We start from the raw sequence: 19,735 nt of genomic DNA on the forward strand, positions 1-19,735 counted from the left end.
AGAATAAGGACACTTTGGTTCAAGTGGTTAAAGAAAGGAGAAAACAAAGATTTGGAGGGCCCCCTGTAGTAACTCTGAGGACCCCCTAGGGGTCCCGGACCCCCTGTTGAAGACCTCTGCTCTAATGAATTAGATACATTTTTTTAATCAAGTCACAGCCCTAAAATGCACCATTTACCATTGTGTTGCAGTAGAGTTAAGACAGTTGGAGGGCCTAACATGGAATACAGTAGACGATATTCTCGTCTCTCTCTGCAAAGCTTTCCTAACACAACATCAATAAAATACTTACAAACAAACTTTTCCTGTCAGTGCAAAACTGTTAGTGCATTTCATAGTTTTTATGTTTTATATATTTTGCCAATTGACGGGAGGAAAGTGGATTCAGCCTCGGTTCGGTGACTCACAGAATCTCATTATATCCAAGGATCGAGCACGGCACGAGGGATGAAAGTGTTTTTCGCTTAAAGCCTTAATCCGTTTAGATCGGCGACGCAAATCTGTTATTAAATTATTTTATGCTTTAACTGTTAAAAAAATAGCAGATATACAAGCTCACGGCGCGGCACTCGTCATGAGCTTGTAGATCTGCTATTTTTGAAAAATCGTGAACATTTTGTGCAAGTCTTTGAATATTTTTGACCCGATTCTGTAAAAGTATTTCTAAATCCTTCTTCTAAATCAGTGGTTCTCAAACTTTTTCATGTCAAGGACCCCCAAAATTACATGTATTTGGCCGCGGACCCCATCTCAAAATATGTTGTTCGAGGGACCACCCCAGAAGCAAATATTTGAGTTTACAAATGTTCGCTTTTAAAAAAATATATATTGAAAGGCGATTTTTCAAAAAATAGCAGATCTACAAGCTCGCAGCGCGGCACTCGGTGCCGCGCTGTGAGCTTGCAGATCTGCTATTTTTCAATAGCATTCAATAATTCTAGGCCTAAACGCCTTAAACGAAAATCTTTGCAAAAATAATTCCACTGTGGAGTGCATATATTACCCCCGTCGCAGTAATTGGACCTGAGCAGCAGTCCTGTCACCGTTCCAATATGAACCACCAACACAAAGCCTTTGAATTAGCCCTGAAATGAAGGATGTTTGAGCGGAGCCAACAGCTCCTACACAACGTCTGAGTTTGTGTGTGGGTCCCCTGTGTCCGCATGAGTGTCTGTATGAGCACGGAACTCCATGTATGGAGATGACTGACACTCATGGACAGAGCGGCCCATATAAGGAGATAATATGCAGTATTAGGCCATGGCTACACGGAGCTGGATTTTTCATATATCCCGGTTTTTCAGATATCCACATAGAAAAATATCTAGGTCCACACGACAAAGATATCTAGGTCTAACAAGCACACACACACACAGTAAAGTCTTCAGAGATATCCGGATTCCATGTCTACACGGATCCAGTGAATCGGATATTTTTCAATCTCTCCACTTAATTATCCGGATTCAAAAATATCCAGTTTCGCAGCCGAAATATCCAGCTTTGTGTGGCCGCAAGCCCCAACAGCACCAAAAAATGTCTAGATTCAGAAATATCCAGCTAAATGTAGCCGGCACCTTAGACACGTGTGTCGCATTTGATATCATTCGCCAAAGGTGCGATTTTTGAGCGATGCTGCTAACCGCTTCCATGTCTGCTTTGTGTTTAGGTCCCTATGTATGTAAAGGGTAAATGGTGCATTTATTGCATTCACATCTTGACCGTAAATGTCTGTCTGTCTGGGTAACACCCATAAATGGAGATCCCTGTGATGCCAGGGGAACCAAATCCCTTTTATGCCCATATATGGAGATCCCCGATGTCATCAATATTAAGCCCATATCTGTGAATGTCAATATATAATCACTGTGATGTCAGGGGAACCAAATCCCTTTTATTGACACGCCGCGCCAAGACATGGCGCGACCTCGCCCTGTAGGGGCCCTTAGGCGTCTAACTGGTATAGCGCCTTCATCCAAGGCGCTTTACATAGATTGTGCATTACGTTCACCCATTCACACACACATTCATACACCGATGGTGGAGGAAACCATGCAAGGCACCAACCTGCTCATCAGGAGCAACTAGTGGTTCAGAGTCTTGCTTAAAAAAACAAAACAAATCAAGAGATATATACTAACAGGCCTGAACATCCACCACCCCAACCCTGAAATCAGAAGGTTAAAACATGTCAGCGAGGGAAGAGGAGAAGAGAGACACATAAAATAAAAAGCATTCAGCAGGTAACACAAAACATTGGTGTGTGTTGAGCGCTGCAGAGCAGAGCCCAGCGAGGCTAAAAAGCCTCTTGAGACGAGCGTTACAAAGTGCATTTCTGTCCTCCATTACCTTGGCGTCTCCCCGAGGCTTACAGACAAACTGGAATGGTTGTCTGGCACCGGAGAGCAGCGAGAGAGGATTTACCCTGGCAAACAGGCTGCTTGTGGGGAGGAAAAAGCACAGGGAGGGAGGGAGGGGGAGACACACACTGAGAGCAGGCAGAAAGCACAGACAGCAGCATGGTAAAGCTATGGGTCTGCTTGGACAATAAGCAGGTTATACACAGTGAAATGAAGCTATGGGTCTGCTTGGACAATAAGCTGGTTATACACAGTGAAATGAAGCTATGGGTCTGCTTGGACAATAAGCTGGTTATACACAGTGAAATGAAGCTATGGGTCTGCTTGGACAATAAGCTGGTTATACACAGTGAAATGAAGCTATGGGTCTGCTTGGACAATAAGCTGGTTACACACAGTGAAATGAAGCTATGGGTCTGCTTGGACAATAAGCTGGTTACACACAGTGATATGAAATCCTCGAGGTGTTAAAAGGCATTGTGTGCAGCCTTTCCCTTTTGCCCCCCAAAACAAAACAAACACATAGTTTTTTTTATCCATCATTTCACTATATACCAGTGGTCCTGACACTTTGCAATTTGAAGGTCTCCCCTTAAAGGGACTACACCATGACTTTCACATTTTAATTTTTTTTTCTAGTTTTTTGGTCTTCCCAGTGTCTCTTCAAGCCCCCTTTAATTTCAGTGATTTTCTGAATGGGCATGGCTAAAGTGGTGCTAAATTTGGAATGATACAGTGAAGATTAGCATGGTGTCATGTTACCACGACAATCTTCTCTGTATCGTTCCAATTTTAGCCCAAAGACAGCGCCCCGTTGCCAACAAAGGACATTTTGGTATTGCATCTGAAATGGCTTGGAATTAGAGACAGACAAAATATGAAATTGCAATATCCGAGGGCTAAAACCAGTATAAGACCGTATTATGGGCCAATATATAAAATATATATTTTTAAAAGCATGGTGTGACCCCTTTAACTCTGACAGTGTACAAATGGAACCAATTTGGTTCCATTTGTACACCGTCAGAGTTACAGACTTGTGAGGGTCAATTTAGACACCCATAAAGGAACCTCTCTATACTAAGCAGACATCCTGGTTTGCCCGGAATCGTCCCCCGGTTTCAAGACGACAATATCCTTTGAACGCTGATACAGTATGTCCCGGTCTTCAACATTCACTAGGAAATTGTCCTGGTTTTCATGTAAACATGCTCACCTATTAAACCAGAAAACATGAACAAATGCATGGTTGTCTGAATTCAATGCTGCCGTTTCTCAACTAAGAAGTCGTTGCCTAATCCTTTATTTGTTGACAAAATTGTCAGTATATTTACTGACAATTTAGTTTTGTTAAGTTTTTGTCAGTGAAAAAAGGGTAGTCGGCGAAGGTTTTTCGAAATCAACACCGCTCGCTACCGCAGTGTTGACTGCTGCTACAGCAGAGGGAAATGATGGTAAAACTAAGATATATTTATTCTTATTTTATATAAACATCGGGCAAAGATGCATACTATAACTTTTACATTAACACATGTCCTGAAAAATACCTAAAAATGTCTTCTAAATCCTAATAGTTTTCTGAACAAAACATGTTTCTTTATCTCAAAGTTTTTTAATGTCAAGGAGCCCTAGAATTATATGTATTTGACCGCAGAAACCCATCTCAAAATATTTTGTTTCAGGCACCCCCCGGAAGCAGAGATATAGTGGTAATGTTCGCCTTAAAAGAATATATATTCAAAGATTAGCAAAAATAGCAGATCTACAAGCTCACAGCGCGGCACTCGGTGCCGCGCTGTGAGCTTGTAGATCTGCTATTTTTGAACAGCCAAAGTACAAAGCGGCAGCAAAACACACAGAGCACATAAAACACAGTCTACCAGCAAACGTCATCCTTTTTTTAATAATTTCTTTACAGCAAGAAAGAGAAAGGAGAGAGAAAAAACTTTACATATAGATCTGTATAAACTCCAAGAACTCTCAATTCTCATTAAATACATCAGGGTATCGTATAAATATTACAAAATACAAACAGTATTTGTAGTGCTGCGAAACATCTCTCCAGAATATAAGCTGGGTCTAGAGCCCCCTAGTGGTTGCAGTGTGGTACTGTAGTAGAGTGGTTTGTTTAATGCTTCAACAGCCTTTTTATTAAAAAACACTTTTGATTTTGAAACGTTTGAAGTTCGTTTCGACAGCGGGCTCTTTTTGGAACGATTTGTGAGTTTATTATTAAGGTCATGTGACAAGAGATTAAGGTCCTCTCTCTCAGTGTGCATGACAGCATAATGTGTGGAAATCCCAATTTAGTTAAAGCTACGATCATTGGCTCTACGAGTATCATTGGCTCTCTTGGGCTACATTAGTTTACTCTCTGTCTCTCACATCTGGAAATCTTCCAGAACCCCTTAAAAAGGAGTAGTTCACCCCCAAAGAATAACAATTACACAATGCCATGAAACCTTCACGGTCAGGACCTGGACCAATCAGTGACGTCTCCATTAGGGCCAGATCACAGCCCATATGGGGATGATCTTGACATCATTACCAGGACGTCATATTATGGACTTTTTTGTTTGACAGGATTTATGTTGGTTGAAATCAGGTGATATTCTAGGCCAAATAAATATCATAACTAGTCAGATATGTCCCAGAATATAACCTTATATGCTCATATTTCAACTAACATTACAAACAATAACAATAATCCTGTCAAACTAAAAAGTCCATATAAAGTCCTGTTAATGACGTCAAGATCATCCCCATATGGGCTGTGATCTGGCCCCAATCCAGACGTCACTGATTGGTCCAGGTCCTGACCGTGCTTGCTGGGTTGAATTCATGGGAGCTTTCATACATTTCTGTCACATTCCTAAATGTGACAAAACCTTAAAAAATGCCAACGAACTCAATGCTTCTTGTGGGGTGTAATTGTTAATAAGTCGAACTACTCCTGAGGTAGGGTTAGGCCCCTTTAAAAAAGAAAGTGTAAATAGACGATCCAAAAGCTAGTTTCTAGATGGTCTATTCACAACTACTTTAGAGAAATTTTGAAAATGTAAGAAAGTTCTGGGTTTGCGGATCCCCAAGGGTTAGTAATGCCTTCTGTAAAGGACCCACATTATGTAGAGATCTTAACTGTAGCATAAAACTAAAGTAATACAGAACCAGTGAAATACTGTACATGGCCCGGCACAGTTTCATATAGTTCTTGTAGTAGAATAGAGCCATTAGACCTTGGTGTCTCAAGGCAGTTATCTGAAGCAGGCGGCACATGGGATAACGCACAACATCCTCCTCAGTGTAGTTGGGATGTGGACGCGATCGGTCACATCTCTCCGTTGGCGAGAGGACGTAAGACTCAACGGACCGTGTAGCTTTAACTAAAAGAACGGGACGAGTTTGCTGTCATCACGGCCCTCGCACAACTACTGACGACATCACTGTTAAGAAGAACGACTCCGTAAAAGGTCCTTGTGTGCTTTTTGTGGGGGTTTGTATAAAAATAGATAGAAGCCTGTTTTGAAAAGAAGAAATGAAAACGTTGAGAGTAAAGCCTTGCTCTGGACGGTTCTGGGTTCTGGTTCTGAACCCAGACAGCCGATCTACAAAGTGTTGGCCTGCTATTTTTTGGCTCATTTCTCAGCTTTAACAACTTAAACCTCTAGTAAAAATGGATCAGAGTTCCGTCTACGCACAAACAAAATTGGAGATCTACAAGCTTACAACGTGTCGCGATCGCGACGCGTTGTGAGCTTGTATATCGCCTATTTTTTGGCCAATGTCAGCCCTCCAACAATGGGGATGCTGAGGTTGAAGTGGCCAAAGGAAAGCTTCACTAATTTTCTCGTAGATGTGTTATTTTTTAGGGCAAATATATTTTGCGTAGAACAGAAAAGAACACACCAAGTACAGCAACTTGGGTCCGATTTGATTAATTATAGGAGGGTCTAGGTGGTTAATTAGATCGACACGAAGCATCTAAAAGATGAGAAAGACTTACGAAGACGCCTTACTGGAAAGAGAAATATATATAAATGCCTTTGTCTTTGTGAAGTCTGCATCTTACACACGCTGGCTGACCAACCAGTCCATGTAGCGATAATACACAAACATAAATATTAATACCAATACATATTTGGTCCTCGCTGACGTGTTTTTCAGCTTGTAGATCGGCATTTTCTTTTTGCGAGCGACACCGGCGAGCAACGACGATTATAAATCGTCCGTGGGTTCTGCTCAGAGTCATGAGAGCAGGACACAGCAGCTTGGTGCAAAGCGCAGAGGAAACCCCATTATCTAACAACACACCACAGACACAAAGGAGAAACCTTTTAAACGCTCCACGCAAAGAGAAACCCCTTAATCGCTCCCATGTCATTCCGACTCTTTAACAATTGGACTATTGATCGAGCTGGTCTGACTGTCTGTCTGTCTGTCTGTCTGTCTGACTGTCTACCTGTGTGTGTGTGTGTGTGTGTGTGTGTGTGTGTGTGTGTGTGTGTGTGTGTGTGTGTGTGTGTGTGTGTGTGTGTGTGTGTGTGTGTGCGTGTGCGCGTGTGTGCGGTTTTAGAAATAACGGCCTCATCGATCCCAAGGGAAAGGAGCTTTTAGGAGGCAATTAACCGTATTATATCGTTGGTTTAAGTTGATTAAACCAAGGAAAGCCTCTGGTCTTTGCACCAAGCACTGCAGCAAGAGGCGAAACAAAATAAACTAAACAGACAGGACGTACAGTAAACAAAAATAAATAAGGAAAAAACAAAACTAATAATAATTTAAATCAGTTGTTTACATTTATACAGAAACAAAGCAAAAAAAACAACAGGCGGCTGTTCTTTAGTGGGCGATAACGCAACAACAGCCCCACAACAAAAAGAGAAGGATTTATACACACAAGCTTAGAAAAAAGACTTTCTGTACCATTTCTGTTTAGGAAAGAAATAACCCTGGGGCCGACGACACGTGTGGCAATGCTGCCCTCCGCTGGTCGACGGTTAACATTGCAGATAATATACTGTTTCTCTCTCTCTATATATAAAACAAAGCATCACACACACACTGTGCTGTGAGTGGTTCTCAATCCATCCATCCTGGTTAAAGAGGCACTGTGTCATCCGTCTCATCTGCTCTAAGTGGCTTTACGTACAACCGGAGGGTTTCATTTGACATTGCAGCACACAGGGGGGCCTTTCCCATCAAAAGAACCTTGGTTCAAGAGCCATTCAACTTTCTTAGAACCTTGGTTCAAGAGCCATTCAACTTTCTTAGAACCTTGGTTCAAGAGCCATTCAACTTTCTTAGAACCTTGGTTCATTCTTGCGAACCGGCTTGCGTTTTCCGCCAGATTGAACCAGAGGATCTTGTGGTTCCCGTTTACGGATGGGACGATATGAAAATGTCATGTCACGATTATTGTGGCAAAAGAAATCACGATTTACGATATTATCGCGATAATCCAAATCCATTATCCTGGGGCGGAACATTTGCCAAACAAAATAGCAGATCTACAAGCTCACAACGCGTCGCAAAGCGACGCGTTGTGAGCTTGTAGATCGGCTATTTTTTGCCAAAGACAATTGATAGAGAGTGAAAAAAAGACTGTATCAAGTACGTATATTATAAGTCCCTTTTACCAATTCTAGAGGGTTTAACTGGTACCGGATATGCAGCTCGGCAAATAAAAGGTGAATTGATCCCAGTGCATGACGGAGGACAATATCACGATAAATTAAATCTCCACGATACGATTATCGTGTGTGTTTTTTATCACGATAAACGATAATATCACGGATCGTCCCATCCCTATTCCCCGTTCCGAACCAACTTTTACGGTTCAGAACCAACTCCGTTCTCGGGGGGAAAAAGCTCACCTCTGGTTCATCCCATAGGCGGGAGAGAAAGAACCCCAACCGGTTCTTTGCCGGTCGAAAAAGCGTCCACAGTGTTGAATGCGCTCTGGAAATAGCTGATCTACAAGCTCACGCTGCTTTTCAGATCGGGCTATTTCCGGCATTGTGACACCACTGGACGTGTGACTTATGTATAGACCTTAACCCTCTCAGCGCCACAGGTCTCTGAAAACAACCCCGCAACTTTTCGTCAAGGCTCAAAGTTCACATTCACAGTTCTGTCTGGTTCCACTTAACGCAGCTTTTTCTTTTCTTTTTGTTTAGTTCCCCTCTGATCCACAGGTTTTTTTGGGGGGAAGGGAACGGACGGACGGACGGACGGACGGACGGACGGACGGACGGACGTACTGTATATATAAAAATCGTGCTGTGCATTGATCAGTAGAAGATAAAGCTAACGGCTAAGGCAGGCAGGTGTGTTGGCGGGAAGGAAGGGTGGGGGTAGAATTCCATAAAGTTGTCCGTTCACAAAGGCCCCCCCAGTCGAGGAAAAGCGCACGTTGTTTACTGTAGCTTATATGTGCCGTTTGGAGGGTGATATAATGTGCTGTAAATGTCCCATTTATACCTCGTCGCACGACGCTGTCACTCGCCGAAAAACTGCCGACTTATGAGCTTATAGATCAGCTAATTTTGGCGTGCAACACCGTCCCACGACAGAAGTATGAACGGGGTTTCGTATGGCTCTTAGTGGGGTTTGCAGCTGTGGTGTGTGTGTGTGTGTGTGTGTGTGTGTGTGTGCGTGTGTGTACGTCAAGTGTCGCTAGTGCGACATTTGTTCTCTTGGTCGTCGTGGACGTCACATGCACAAAGCGCATGTCCACATAAACACACACACACACACACACACGTATGTTGTGAGCAGTTGTGTGTGCTAGTGGCCAGTAGGGGGAGTAGTGGTAAGGCTTCGTGTTTTGCGCGTCTCTCACATTCATTTAACTAAACGAGGCAGCAGCAGCCGCCCGGCAGACGACAGCTGCACGCGGACAGAGAGAGGCCTCAGCTACGCCATCTTTTGGTGGCGCGATGGCATTACGCCATCGCCTGCGAAAATAACAGTGGAGGATAATGGCATTATGTCAAGCACCGCCCCTGCACTGTGTTCTCATTGGCTGAATGCAAGACTGAGAAAACATGGACACCGTCGTTACTTTCCCCCAGCGGCCGCGTCAGAGGCACGTCGTCTCAAGCGACCTGGAGCCACGACAGGCACCGCAGAGCGAGCTTAAGTGATCGAGTCGCTGCGCGCCGAATGTTGCGAAGGCAAGAGGGGGCTAATCACGTGCATATTTTCCCCTGGATTTGACTGAATACCGCTCGACTTCACTTCCTCATTCACATCCATTCTACCTGGGCTCGGTAAAATGGCTTTTCCTCCCTTTGTTTGTTTATTCCCCATAATTGCGTGTTTGGTCGAGAAAGACAGACAGAGCCACTTTCTACGGACTGCATCTCACTCATGCTATCGCTGCGTTTTTTATTATTTCTTCTTGTGAACGGGGGCCGCTGTGCGCGCACGTTAACATCAACAGGCGGCTGCCTCGGTTAGTTAAAGGAATGGGCGTGGCAGGGGTGTGGCAGGGGCGTGGCAGGGGGCGTGTCCTCTATCTTATCCCAGGAGGCAACAGTAGAGCGCGTAGAGCAGCGTCATGGCCGCCGCGTAGAAGAGCAGGAAGTCTGTGGAGAGCAGCGAACAAGAGGAGGAGGAGGACGAAGAGGACGAAGGAGAAGACAAGGACGAAGGAGGAGAAGGCGAAGACGAAGGCGAGGAGCGCTGGGGGCGTGGTCGGGAGGAGTCCTCCTCCTCCAACTCTTCCTCCTCCACGCGGGCGGAGGCCTCCAGCAGCGCCGCCACGCAGCGCAGCACAGCGGGCGTCTTGCACAGGAAGACGTCGGAGCACGCACACACCTCCGTCTGAGGCCAGGCGGGGGAGGGGGGGGGGGGAGCGAGGCGAGGCAGCGAGGCGGGAGGGAGGGAGGGAGGTGGGGGGAGCAGGGGAGGGGGAGCGGGGGGTGGGGGGGGGGGAACGAGGCGAGGCAGCGAGGCGGGAGGGAGGGAGGGAGGGAGGTGGGGGGAGGAGCGAGGGGAAGGGGGGGCAGGAGCAGCAGGGAGGGGAGGGGAGGGGAGGCGGTACAACGTAGGTACAGGGAGGAGGAGGTTTTGGCGACAAGGATTGGGAGGAGGTGTTGGCGACAAGGAAGAGAGACACAGAGAGCACATCTTTAGACACACGATAAAACAACATCGCGGAGCAAAAAACAAACGCAAACAACATTTATGAAGCACAAAAAGAAAGCATACATTTTTGACGCACAATTGTTTTTTAACCACTTTAGCCATTTATTCCCTGATTTTGAAATGTTAAATTTCCTTTTGGTTTAGGTATTTTATTTTTATGTCAAAAAGTAGCAAAATTAGCTGAACTATAAGCTCACGATGCAAAGTGTTGTGAGCTTATGGATCGTCTGTTTTCGCCGTCTATATATCGGGTATAAAGTGGTCAAAATACTGGATGAATTGCAGATCTTTAGACACACGATAAAACAACGTTGCGGAGCAAAAAAAAAAAACGTGAAAAACATGTATGAAGCACAAAAATAAAAAAAATACATTTTGACACACAATTGTTTTTTAACCACTTTAGCCATTTATTCCCCAAATGTTCTAAGATTGTTTATGATTTTGTAATTTTTTTTATTTCAAAATCTAGCAAAAACTAGCTGAGCTTTAAACTCACGATGCAACGTGTTGTGAGCTTATAGGTCGGCTGTTTCCGCTATCTATATATCTATCTATATATCGGGCATAAAGTGGTCAAAATACTGGATGAATTGTCACATTTATTTTAAAGCTGAGAAAGAACAACAAACAGAAAAGGCGCTGAGGAAGAAGGCAGTGATTGAACGTACCTCTGGGACGCCCAGCTTACGACATGCAGACAGGAAGTTCTCAACGTTCAGCCTGCACTTGGCGGAGCTCAGCTTTGGCTGTTGGAGGGAACAGAGTAAGATCAACACATGAGACACAGTAAAGTGTTGGAGGGAACAGAGTAAGATCAGCACATGAGACCAGTGGTGGGAAAACAGTACTCACATGTTTTACTTTAACCACTTTAACCATAATTTTATGCTTTAACTATTAAAAAACAGCAGATCCACAAGCTCACAGCACACTTCCGGTTAACAGCAGACATACAGTACAAGCTCACGTCGCGTCACAGATGCAACCGTTGTGAGCTTGTAGATCACACTCGGTTGCGGCGCCGGAAGCTCCGTCCAACTTCTGCGCAATGCATTATGGGATGTTGGAAAGTTGTGGATAGATCTTTCCAAAATAGCAGATCTACAAGCTCCCAGCGGGGAACAGAGCAAGATGACATGAGACGAAGTCTTTCAAGACAGAAAAAGCTTTTGTTTTTACTTTGCTTTGCTTTGTTTCCAACACCTCGCAGACGGCACTGTTATTTAGTTATGTTTATCTTATAGTTGTTGTGCAGTATACTGCAGGTCTCTGTCGGGTGGGAACCAAGTCCAAAACTCTAACTTTTCAGCATTCAAACACAAGAATAGCAGATCATCTGAGGCGCCGGCTACACGGAGCTGGATATTTCTGAAGCTAGACATTTTTTTATGCGTTTGGGGCTTGCAGCCACACAAAGCTGGATATTTTGGCCGCGAAGCTGGATATTTTTTAAACCGGATAAATAAGTGGAGAGATTGAAAAATATCCGATTCACTGGATCCGTGCAGACAGGGAACCCGGATATCTCTGAAGACTTTAATGTGTGTGTGCTTGTTAGACCTAGATATCTTTGTCGTGTGGACCTAGATATTTTTCTATGTGGATATCTGAAAAACCGGGATATATGAAATATCCAGCTCCGTGTAGCCTATGCCTCAGGTAGCAGCTCAAAAGTCTCGAGTCATCGCGCAATCTCTTCTGAAATAAAGATGTTATAGGCTGTCCTAACCTGTCACACTGACATGCTAGAGATCTATCCATCTATGTATCGGTCTGTCAGTCTTCCTTCCTTTTGGGAGCAGCAACATACTGTAGCAGTGTTTTTTTTTGTTTTTTTTTTCAAGGTTCAAGGTTGTACTTTGTTACGTCTTTTGTACAGGTACATAAGAGTAAAACTTATTTTTGTTCCTTTCAGACAATGCAGTGATATATATATATAATAACAGCAACACGACAAAAACACAACACATCTAAAGATAAAATAATAAGTAATAAGTAATAATGGCTTAGGAAATAGAGTGCAAAAGGCAAAAGAGCAAAGAGAATGTAAAAAGCATCCTCGGCTGTACAGCATAAAGTATGGTATATTGTATACACCCATGACATTATGTTTCCTTAGTAGCTACTGTACTTTAACTTTTTGTAAACAACTTCACAGTGTGTTCTATGTGCAACAGGTTGGTATGATTAAAAACTTCACAGTATCCAATAGAACTAAAGACCCCCATAAGGGTCCATTAGGTGTTGTACTGACCACAGCAGGTGAGGGGATGTGGATGATAGAGACAGAGCATTAGGTGTTGTACTGACCACAGCAGGTGAGGGGATGTGGATGATAGAGACAGAGCATTAGGTGTTGTACTGACCACAGTGTGGATGATAGAGACAGAGCATTAGGTGTTGTACTGACCACAGCAGGTGAGGGGATGTGGATGATAGAGACAGAGCATTAGGTGTTGTACTGACCACAGCAGGTGAGGGGATGTGGATGATAGAGACAGAGCATTAGGTGTTGTACTGACCACAGCAGGTGAGGGGATGTGGATGATAGAGACAGAGCATTAGGTGTTGTACTGACCACAGCAGGTGAGGGGATGTGGATGATAGAGACAGAGCACTAGGTGTTGTACTGACCACAGCAGGTGAAGGGATGTGGATGATAGAGACAGAGCATTAGGTGGTGTACTGACCACAGCAGGTGAAGGGATGTGGATGATAGAGACAGAGCATTAGGTGTTGTACTGACCACAGCAGGTGAGGGGATGTGGATGATAGAGACAGAGCATTAGGTGTTGTACTGACCACAGCAGGTGAGGGGATGTGGATGATAGAGACAGAGCGGGGTCGTATGTGGTTGACCAGCTGACACAGGACCGTCCCGTTGGACAGGGCTTCTCCCAGGTCCTCTGCTAACGTGATCTTCAGACGAGACTCCAGAGTCTGACAGAGAAAAGAAAAGAATGGAGAATTATTATCTCTAGGGCTGCAAATATCCACTATTTTCTAAGTGATAATTCTATTCATTACTTTATCATGATGAAATGCCCAAATTAGTGATATATATATATCTATCCATCCATCCATCTTCAACCGCTTATCCGGAATCGGGTCACGGGGGTAACAGTTCCAACTGAGACTTCCAGAGTTCCTTATTCCTCCACTCCCTCAGGGAGTATACCGAGGCGTTCCCAGGCCAGTCTGGAGATATAATCCTTCCATCTGGTCTTTGGTCTGCCACGGGGTCTCCTCCCAGTGGGACGTGCATCGAGGACCTTCCTAGGAAGGCACTCGGGGGGCATCCGTACTAGATGCCCGAACCACCTAAGCTGACTCCTTTCCAAGTGAAGGAGCAGCGGTTCTACTCCAAGTCTCTCTCGGGTGATTGAACTTCTCACCCTATCTCTAAGGGAGATACCAGCCACCCTTCTGAGAAAACTCATTTCGGCCACTTGTACCCGAGACCTTATACTTTCGGTCATGACCCACACTAATATATGAATATGTTATTAATCAATTATGTTATTAAATTATATTTTTTATTATTATTGTTGATTAAATTGATTCATTGGATTAACTGTTGCAACCGCTAATAATCTCCTCCCAGAAGGAGATGCAGCAGTTTGGAGGGTGTCTGACTGCACTACACTGACCCCTGCTGGCCATCTAAGATGCATAAACTATAACTACAGTTGGAATATAGAATTGAGCAGTTGCTCTTATACAGAGTAACTTAGAAGGGTGATTGCAGAGTGAAAGCCCATTAAGCAGAACAACACATAACAAGGTAATAGTCGCGTATTAAATGCTTCCTAGACCTTTCAAAATAATATTTGAAAACCAACTCGCAAGTTCATGATTATAATACTGGACAATCTGACAATCTCCATCCTCCCTTCAGTCTTCAGTCTGTTTATTATTGTAGGTGAGAACCATGGTTTTATGTACCTTGCGTAGCTGGATGACATCTGGTCTCTCCTCCTTAGGAGAGCGCAGTGTGGTTCTGGACTCACAGCGACCCGACTCCACCAGACTGTGGACAGAACCTGAGAATACAACAGTACATGGTGTCAGTATCGATTTTATTCCTTTAGCACGGAACAGAGGGGTTTGCATGTTATTAGGAGAGTTTTTTTGTATGTATGTGTGTGTGTGTGTGTGTGTGTGTGTGTGTGTGTGTGTGTGTGTGTGTGTGTGTGTCCTTCTCTTTGAGAAAACCTTAAGCAATTTGTCATTGTCAAATAGCATATCTACAAGTTCACCACGCATTGCAGTGGCAAAAAAGAAATGGTTGTGCCTTGCAAAATCTTGATATTTCGACGTCCCATTGGTTCGAGGTCCCAGTAGTCCGGTTCGGTTTTGGTTTAGGGTCAGGGTTTAGGCTTTGGGTTAGCATTCACCAGGTTAGCATTGACCAGCGTCGGCAGGTTAGCGTTGACCCGCGATGGCATGTTAGCCTTGGACTACCGGACAACTGGGACCTCAAAGCAGGAGGGTGATACCATAGACATAGAAAGGTAGACGCCTCCTTCGGCTAGGGGGCGTATGCATTGAGCAACTAAGGGAATCTTCGTCGCTTCCGTGTTCATTGCTTCCGCGTGCGTCACACATACGGAAGTCGGTAAGCCAATCAGAGGCAGGTGGGGGCTGGTCTTTACGTATGCAGCCTGTAAGAACAGCTGAGCAGCGCAACATCGGCACTGGCTCTGTTGAATTGAATTGTGGTCCTTGGATAAGTCACGGAAAAGACACGCTGTGATTGGCCAGTAGTCACTTTGACTGACAGCGTTCCCTTCGTTTTTTCAGGAAGTCCGGACTAGAACTTTTGCACATCTCTCCAATTAACTGAAGAAGTGAACGAGGCATCTAGCTCTTTATATCTGTGGGTGATACGATATGAGTACAGTACAGTACCTGTACTCTTGAAGCTGTTACGAGACGTGGTCCTGAACAGGAAGCTGTTGGGTTTCTGGGCCTGACCGGGAGGAGACGATGTCTTGGGAGACGACGGCATGTCTGATATAAACACGCACGCACGCACACACACACACACACACGCACGCACGCACGCACGCACGCACGCACGCACACACGCACACACGCACACACGCACACACACACACACACACGCACGAAGGTTTAATAAAAAACAACAACTGAAAGCTGGAGTTGAAGTAACAAGTTGAAGTAACAAGTGTGTGTGTGTGTGTGTGTGTGTGTGTGTGTGTGTGTGTGTGTACCTGATCTGCTGAAAGAGCGTTGTATGGATGCAGGAGGAACCACAGCGGACATCTGATCTGCACTCTGTAGACGGACAGACAGACAGGTTAGAACACTGAGCACGCGTGTTAAACGAGTAGTTCACCCCCAAAATGTTGCTATTGATTACTCGACTTGAGTTCTATAAAAAAAAAAAAAAAAAAAATGTATTTTTTCGCATTCCCAGGACAATAATTTGATTACAGCAAATGTATTTTATTTTAAATTTCAATAGAGGATAAACCCATTGAGTGTCAGCTGCTCGTTTTCGAGGGTGTACTATGATAAAATGTTTTCGTCTTAGGAATGCAACACATAATAAGAAACATTGAATTCAAGTCTCCATGGAGTAATCAATAGAATTTTTTGGGGTGAACTACTCCTTTAACATCATCTGATGACATTTTAAAAAGGCCTCCCATTGTAGAGTGGGAGCTTGTAAATCTACTATTTTCGCCAATTTTGAAAGTTGGAACATTTCTACCTGTAATAAGTTAACCCCAAAACAGGGACCCCAGGTTCAAAGTATAAAGGACTGAACCAACATTGACACAGACACTCTCCCTCCATTGCTTCCTGTGTTAATTAATTGGATTAATAAAACAAATGGTACAATTAGAAAACTCACCGCACATCTGTGTCTGAGGCCATTGTGGGAGTGGGTGTTGTTCTCTGGTGAGCCACCACTAGGGGGAGACAAAACATCACAGGTTGAATAATGGTCAGACCATAGCTTTACTACACAGCAAACCTCTCTCTCTCTGACAACACATCACTGTTGTCATGCATAAACCTTGGATCTCCACATCTCAAGCCTGTCATAAGTAGTGTAGTGTTGCATAAAAGTAGCTGATCTGTGTCGCCGCGTTGTGAGCTTGTAGATCTGGTATTTTCAAACAGACACAGGTTGTGTGAGTGTGTCCCTTCCCATTTGACATACTGTACAACAGGGTTCCCCAATTAGTTTTCCCCAAGGTCCGAATTAGGGTACCTAGGGTACCAAGCCGAGGGCCACAACATTGCAGGGGACGACGGCAGCGTTCCCGCTACTCCAGCGACAGTTCAGATATCGTCGTTGTCGGGTGAAAATCTTGTATGTCCAAAACCGTTTGTTTTGCATTTATCATTTTAAAAATGATTTAAACAAGTGAAAACAGCAGATCTACGAGCACACAACGCCTCGCGCCGCGAGGCGTTGTGTGCTTGTAGATCTGCTGTTTTCACTACTTTTGTGCGACGGCCTTGTATGATTAAGCAGGGCTTTACTTTGCAAAAGAACATACACATTTGGAGATACGAGGTTTCCACCTGACAACGACGATATACTAGTGTTGTTGCTGCTCTTATACCACCATTATTACTGGGGTTGGTGGGGGCCAGACAGTAGCCCCCCACGGGCCGCCTATTGGGGAACCCTGCTGTAAAAGGTTTCCACCTGACAACCATGATTGATTGATATGATTCCAAGAGAATCCAAACCCAAAACATACAAGTTTTTAAATGGCACATCTGTATAGTTTCAGAATCACAGGACTTTCACTCAGTAACAGTAACCGTGTACAAATCTAGACACTTTTCATGTTTTTTTTCCGGAGCACTGCACCCAAAATGGCTATTATCTCAACGTTTTCCTCGCAACATAATCACTGTCGGGCAGAAACCTCATATCTCCAGGTTTCAAATGTGTACGTCTTTTGGTAAAGCAAGGCCCTGCTTCATCATACAAGACTGTCACACAAAACTAGTGAAAACAGCAGATCTACAAGCACACTGTGCTTGTAGATCGGCTGATTTCACTAGTTTAGTACATTTTATAGATGATAAATACAAAACGAACGGTTTTGAACATACAAGGTTTCCACCCGACAACGACCATGAGGTGCTGGGAGTGAAAATTATAATGTAGGGGTGCCTCGGATTAAAACAATATTCATGGGGTTGCCCTGAGACAAAAACGTTTGGGAATCCCTGATGTACAGCATCAGAATCACAGGACGTGCACTCAGTAACAGTAACGCTGTACAAATCTAATATGTGTTCTGCTCGCTTCTACTCACCCCGTGCAACTTCCTGCTTGCGGTGCCGGAGAAGTCACGTGACTTCCTGTTTTGGATGTGGAGGACTTGAGTAAGCTGTAAAAGAAAAAGAGGAGAGAAAAAAAAGTGTTGTGATGTGGTTACTGTACGTACAGTAATAACTAGGAGACAGAAGGGCTGCTGAGTGCTACACTGAAACAGCACCGTCAACGATTTTAAAAGACAACCTAGTTTTTTTACAACAAGGGTTCATATTATTCGACTGTAACAAGAGAAAAGACTTTATAAACGTTAAGGATGTCCATAATTACAACACCAGAGGCAGCGCCACAGATCACTTTCAACCCAGAGTCAAAACCAACAAAGGGTCAAACTCGTTCTTCTGCTATACCACCAAAATGTGGAAAGCCTTACCGAAGGCCATAAAGGAGTGTGGATCACTAGCATCCTTTAAAATTGCCCTGAAAAACCACTTACAGGCAGCAGCCGTTCGCAACTGGTAAAAAATGAACCTAGCCCAGCCCTACCCTCCCCTGCCCCTTCTTTGTATATACTTACTGTTTGTTTAGACTTACTGTTTTCTTTTTTATATCTTTATTTTTATTTTTATTTACAAATCTGCTGCATAGCACTGTGTTCTATTCGTCTGTCATTCAATGTTATATGAGATTTAACATTGGACTTAAATGGTTTCCTGTGGAAATAAGCTTAGTCTTTTCATGGATCTCCTTTTAGTAGACCTTGTACCAGTGAACCCGTCATGAAACTGTACCTTTTCCTATGCAAACTTCTAATAAAGTCTTCAATCAATCAATCAATCAATCAATCAATCAATCAAAAGATGAGTGTTAAAATGTTTTCATTTACTGCTTTCTATTGATTTAGAGTTTTTAATGATTCTGATTTCAGTAGGTGGGGACACAATAAGCCCATTCCCAAGATGCATCACAACACAATCTTTCATGGTTGGATGTGACTTATGGGGGCTAGTAGTGTTACTGTAAATAGTGATAAAGAAATCGCTGGCTTATTGTGTCTAAAAATACATATTTATCCACTTGCACGCATGCGCCCACCCACTGAAATCTAAATGGCTAAACCAATAGAATGCAGTCAATGAAAACATTTTAACACTCATGTTTTCTTTTTCTTTTTTTATTACAATCTAAAATATGAACCCTTGTTGTAAAAAAGAAAGTTGTCCTGATGTTGCAAAAAGAGCATAGTTATGAAAAGGTTTCCAATTGATCTATGAGACCATGGATTTGAGAATTTTAGGAAGCCCATTCCAACATGACAGCTGCAGATCACAGCTGTTACATTTTGCAAGGCATGAACACTGCCGAGACGCTGGTCCATGCCTTCATCACATCCTGGCCTCCACTGGCTTCCATTCACAACAAAAACATTCATTTCTTATTATCACCGCCTACAAGGCCCTCAACAACCAGGCTCCCTGCTACCCATCTGACCTGCTCCTGAACGCCACCAATGGGTGAACGTATGTAATGCACGCTGTAAAGCACCTTGGCTAAAAAGGTGCAATAGGGGTCTTCAACGTTTTCAGGCCAAGGACCCCTTAGTTGAGAGAGAGACGGAGCAGGGACCCCCACAACCAGTTCATAGATTCCATATAGTTTCATGGTTTGACAGCATCAGCAATCATCAGTGTATTTTGGATTCATGACAATTTGTGTTTTCAGATATTTAACCACTTGAACCATCAATACTTTCACTCTTAGTCTACTTAGTCTGCTCTTTTTGCCCTCTACACCAAACCTCTTTGCCCGAAAATAGCAGATCTACAAGCTCACAACGCCTCGCGCTGCGAGGCGTTGTGAGCTTGTAGATCTGCTATTTTTGGCTAAAGTTCTCAGAATATGGATGCCAAGTTGGACCCCCTGTTGAAGACCCCTGTGTTATATAAATGCT

The 19,735-nt window shown here is 43.8% G+C and overlaps 1 protein-coding gene across 1 annotated transcript in view; it reads right to left on the reverse strand.

Annotated features, from left to right (window-relative positions):
• Positions 1-9,878: 9,878 nt before the first annotated feature.
• lrch4 (leucine-rich repeats and calponin homology (CH) domain containing 4) overlaps positions 9,879-19,735 on the reverse strand; it is a gene marked incomplete at both ends in the record, with an annotated part of 35,461 nt that continues 25,604 nt past the window's right edge. The window contains 8 exons of the mRNA XM_080741351.1: positions 9,879-10,184; positions 11,180-11,257; positions 13,314-13,451; positions 14,457-14,554; positions 15,423-15,524; positions 15,749-15,812; positions 16,396-16,453; positions 17,825-17,899. Coding sequence (XP_080597477.1) covers positions 9,879-10,184; positions 11,180-11,257; positions 13,314-13,451; positions 14,457-14,554; positions 15,423-15,524; positions 15,749-15,812; positions 16,396-16,453; positions 17,825-17,899 — 919 coding nt within the window. The remainder of the gene's footprint in view (positions 10,185-11,179; positions 11,258-13,313; positions 13,452-14,456; positions 14,555-15,422; positions 15,525-15,748; positions 15,813-16,395; positions 16,454-17,824; positions 17,900-19,735) is intronic.

This window comes from Nannobrachium achirus, assembly GCF_963921795.1.
Source record: "Nannobrachium achirus genome assembly, chromosome: 14".
NCBI classification, from domain to species: Eukaryota; Metazoa; Chordata; class Actinopteri; order Myctophiformes; family Myctophidae; genus Nannobrachium; species Nannobrachium achirus.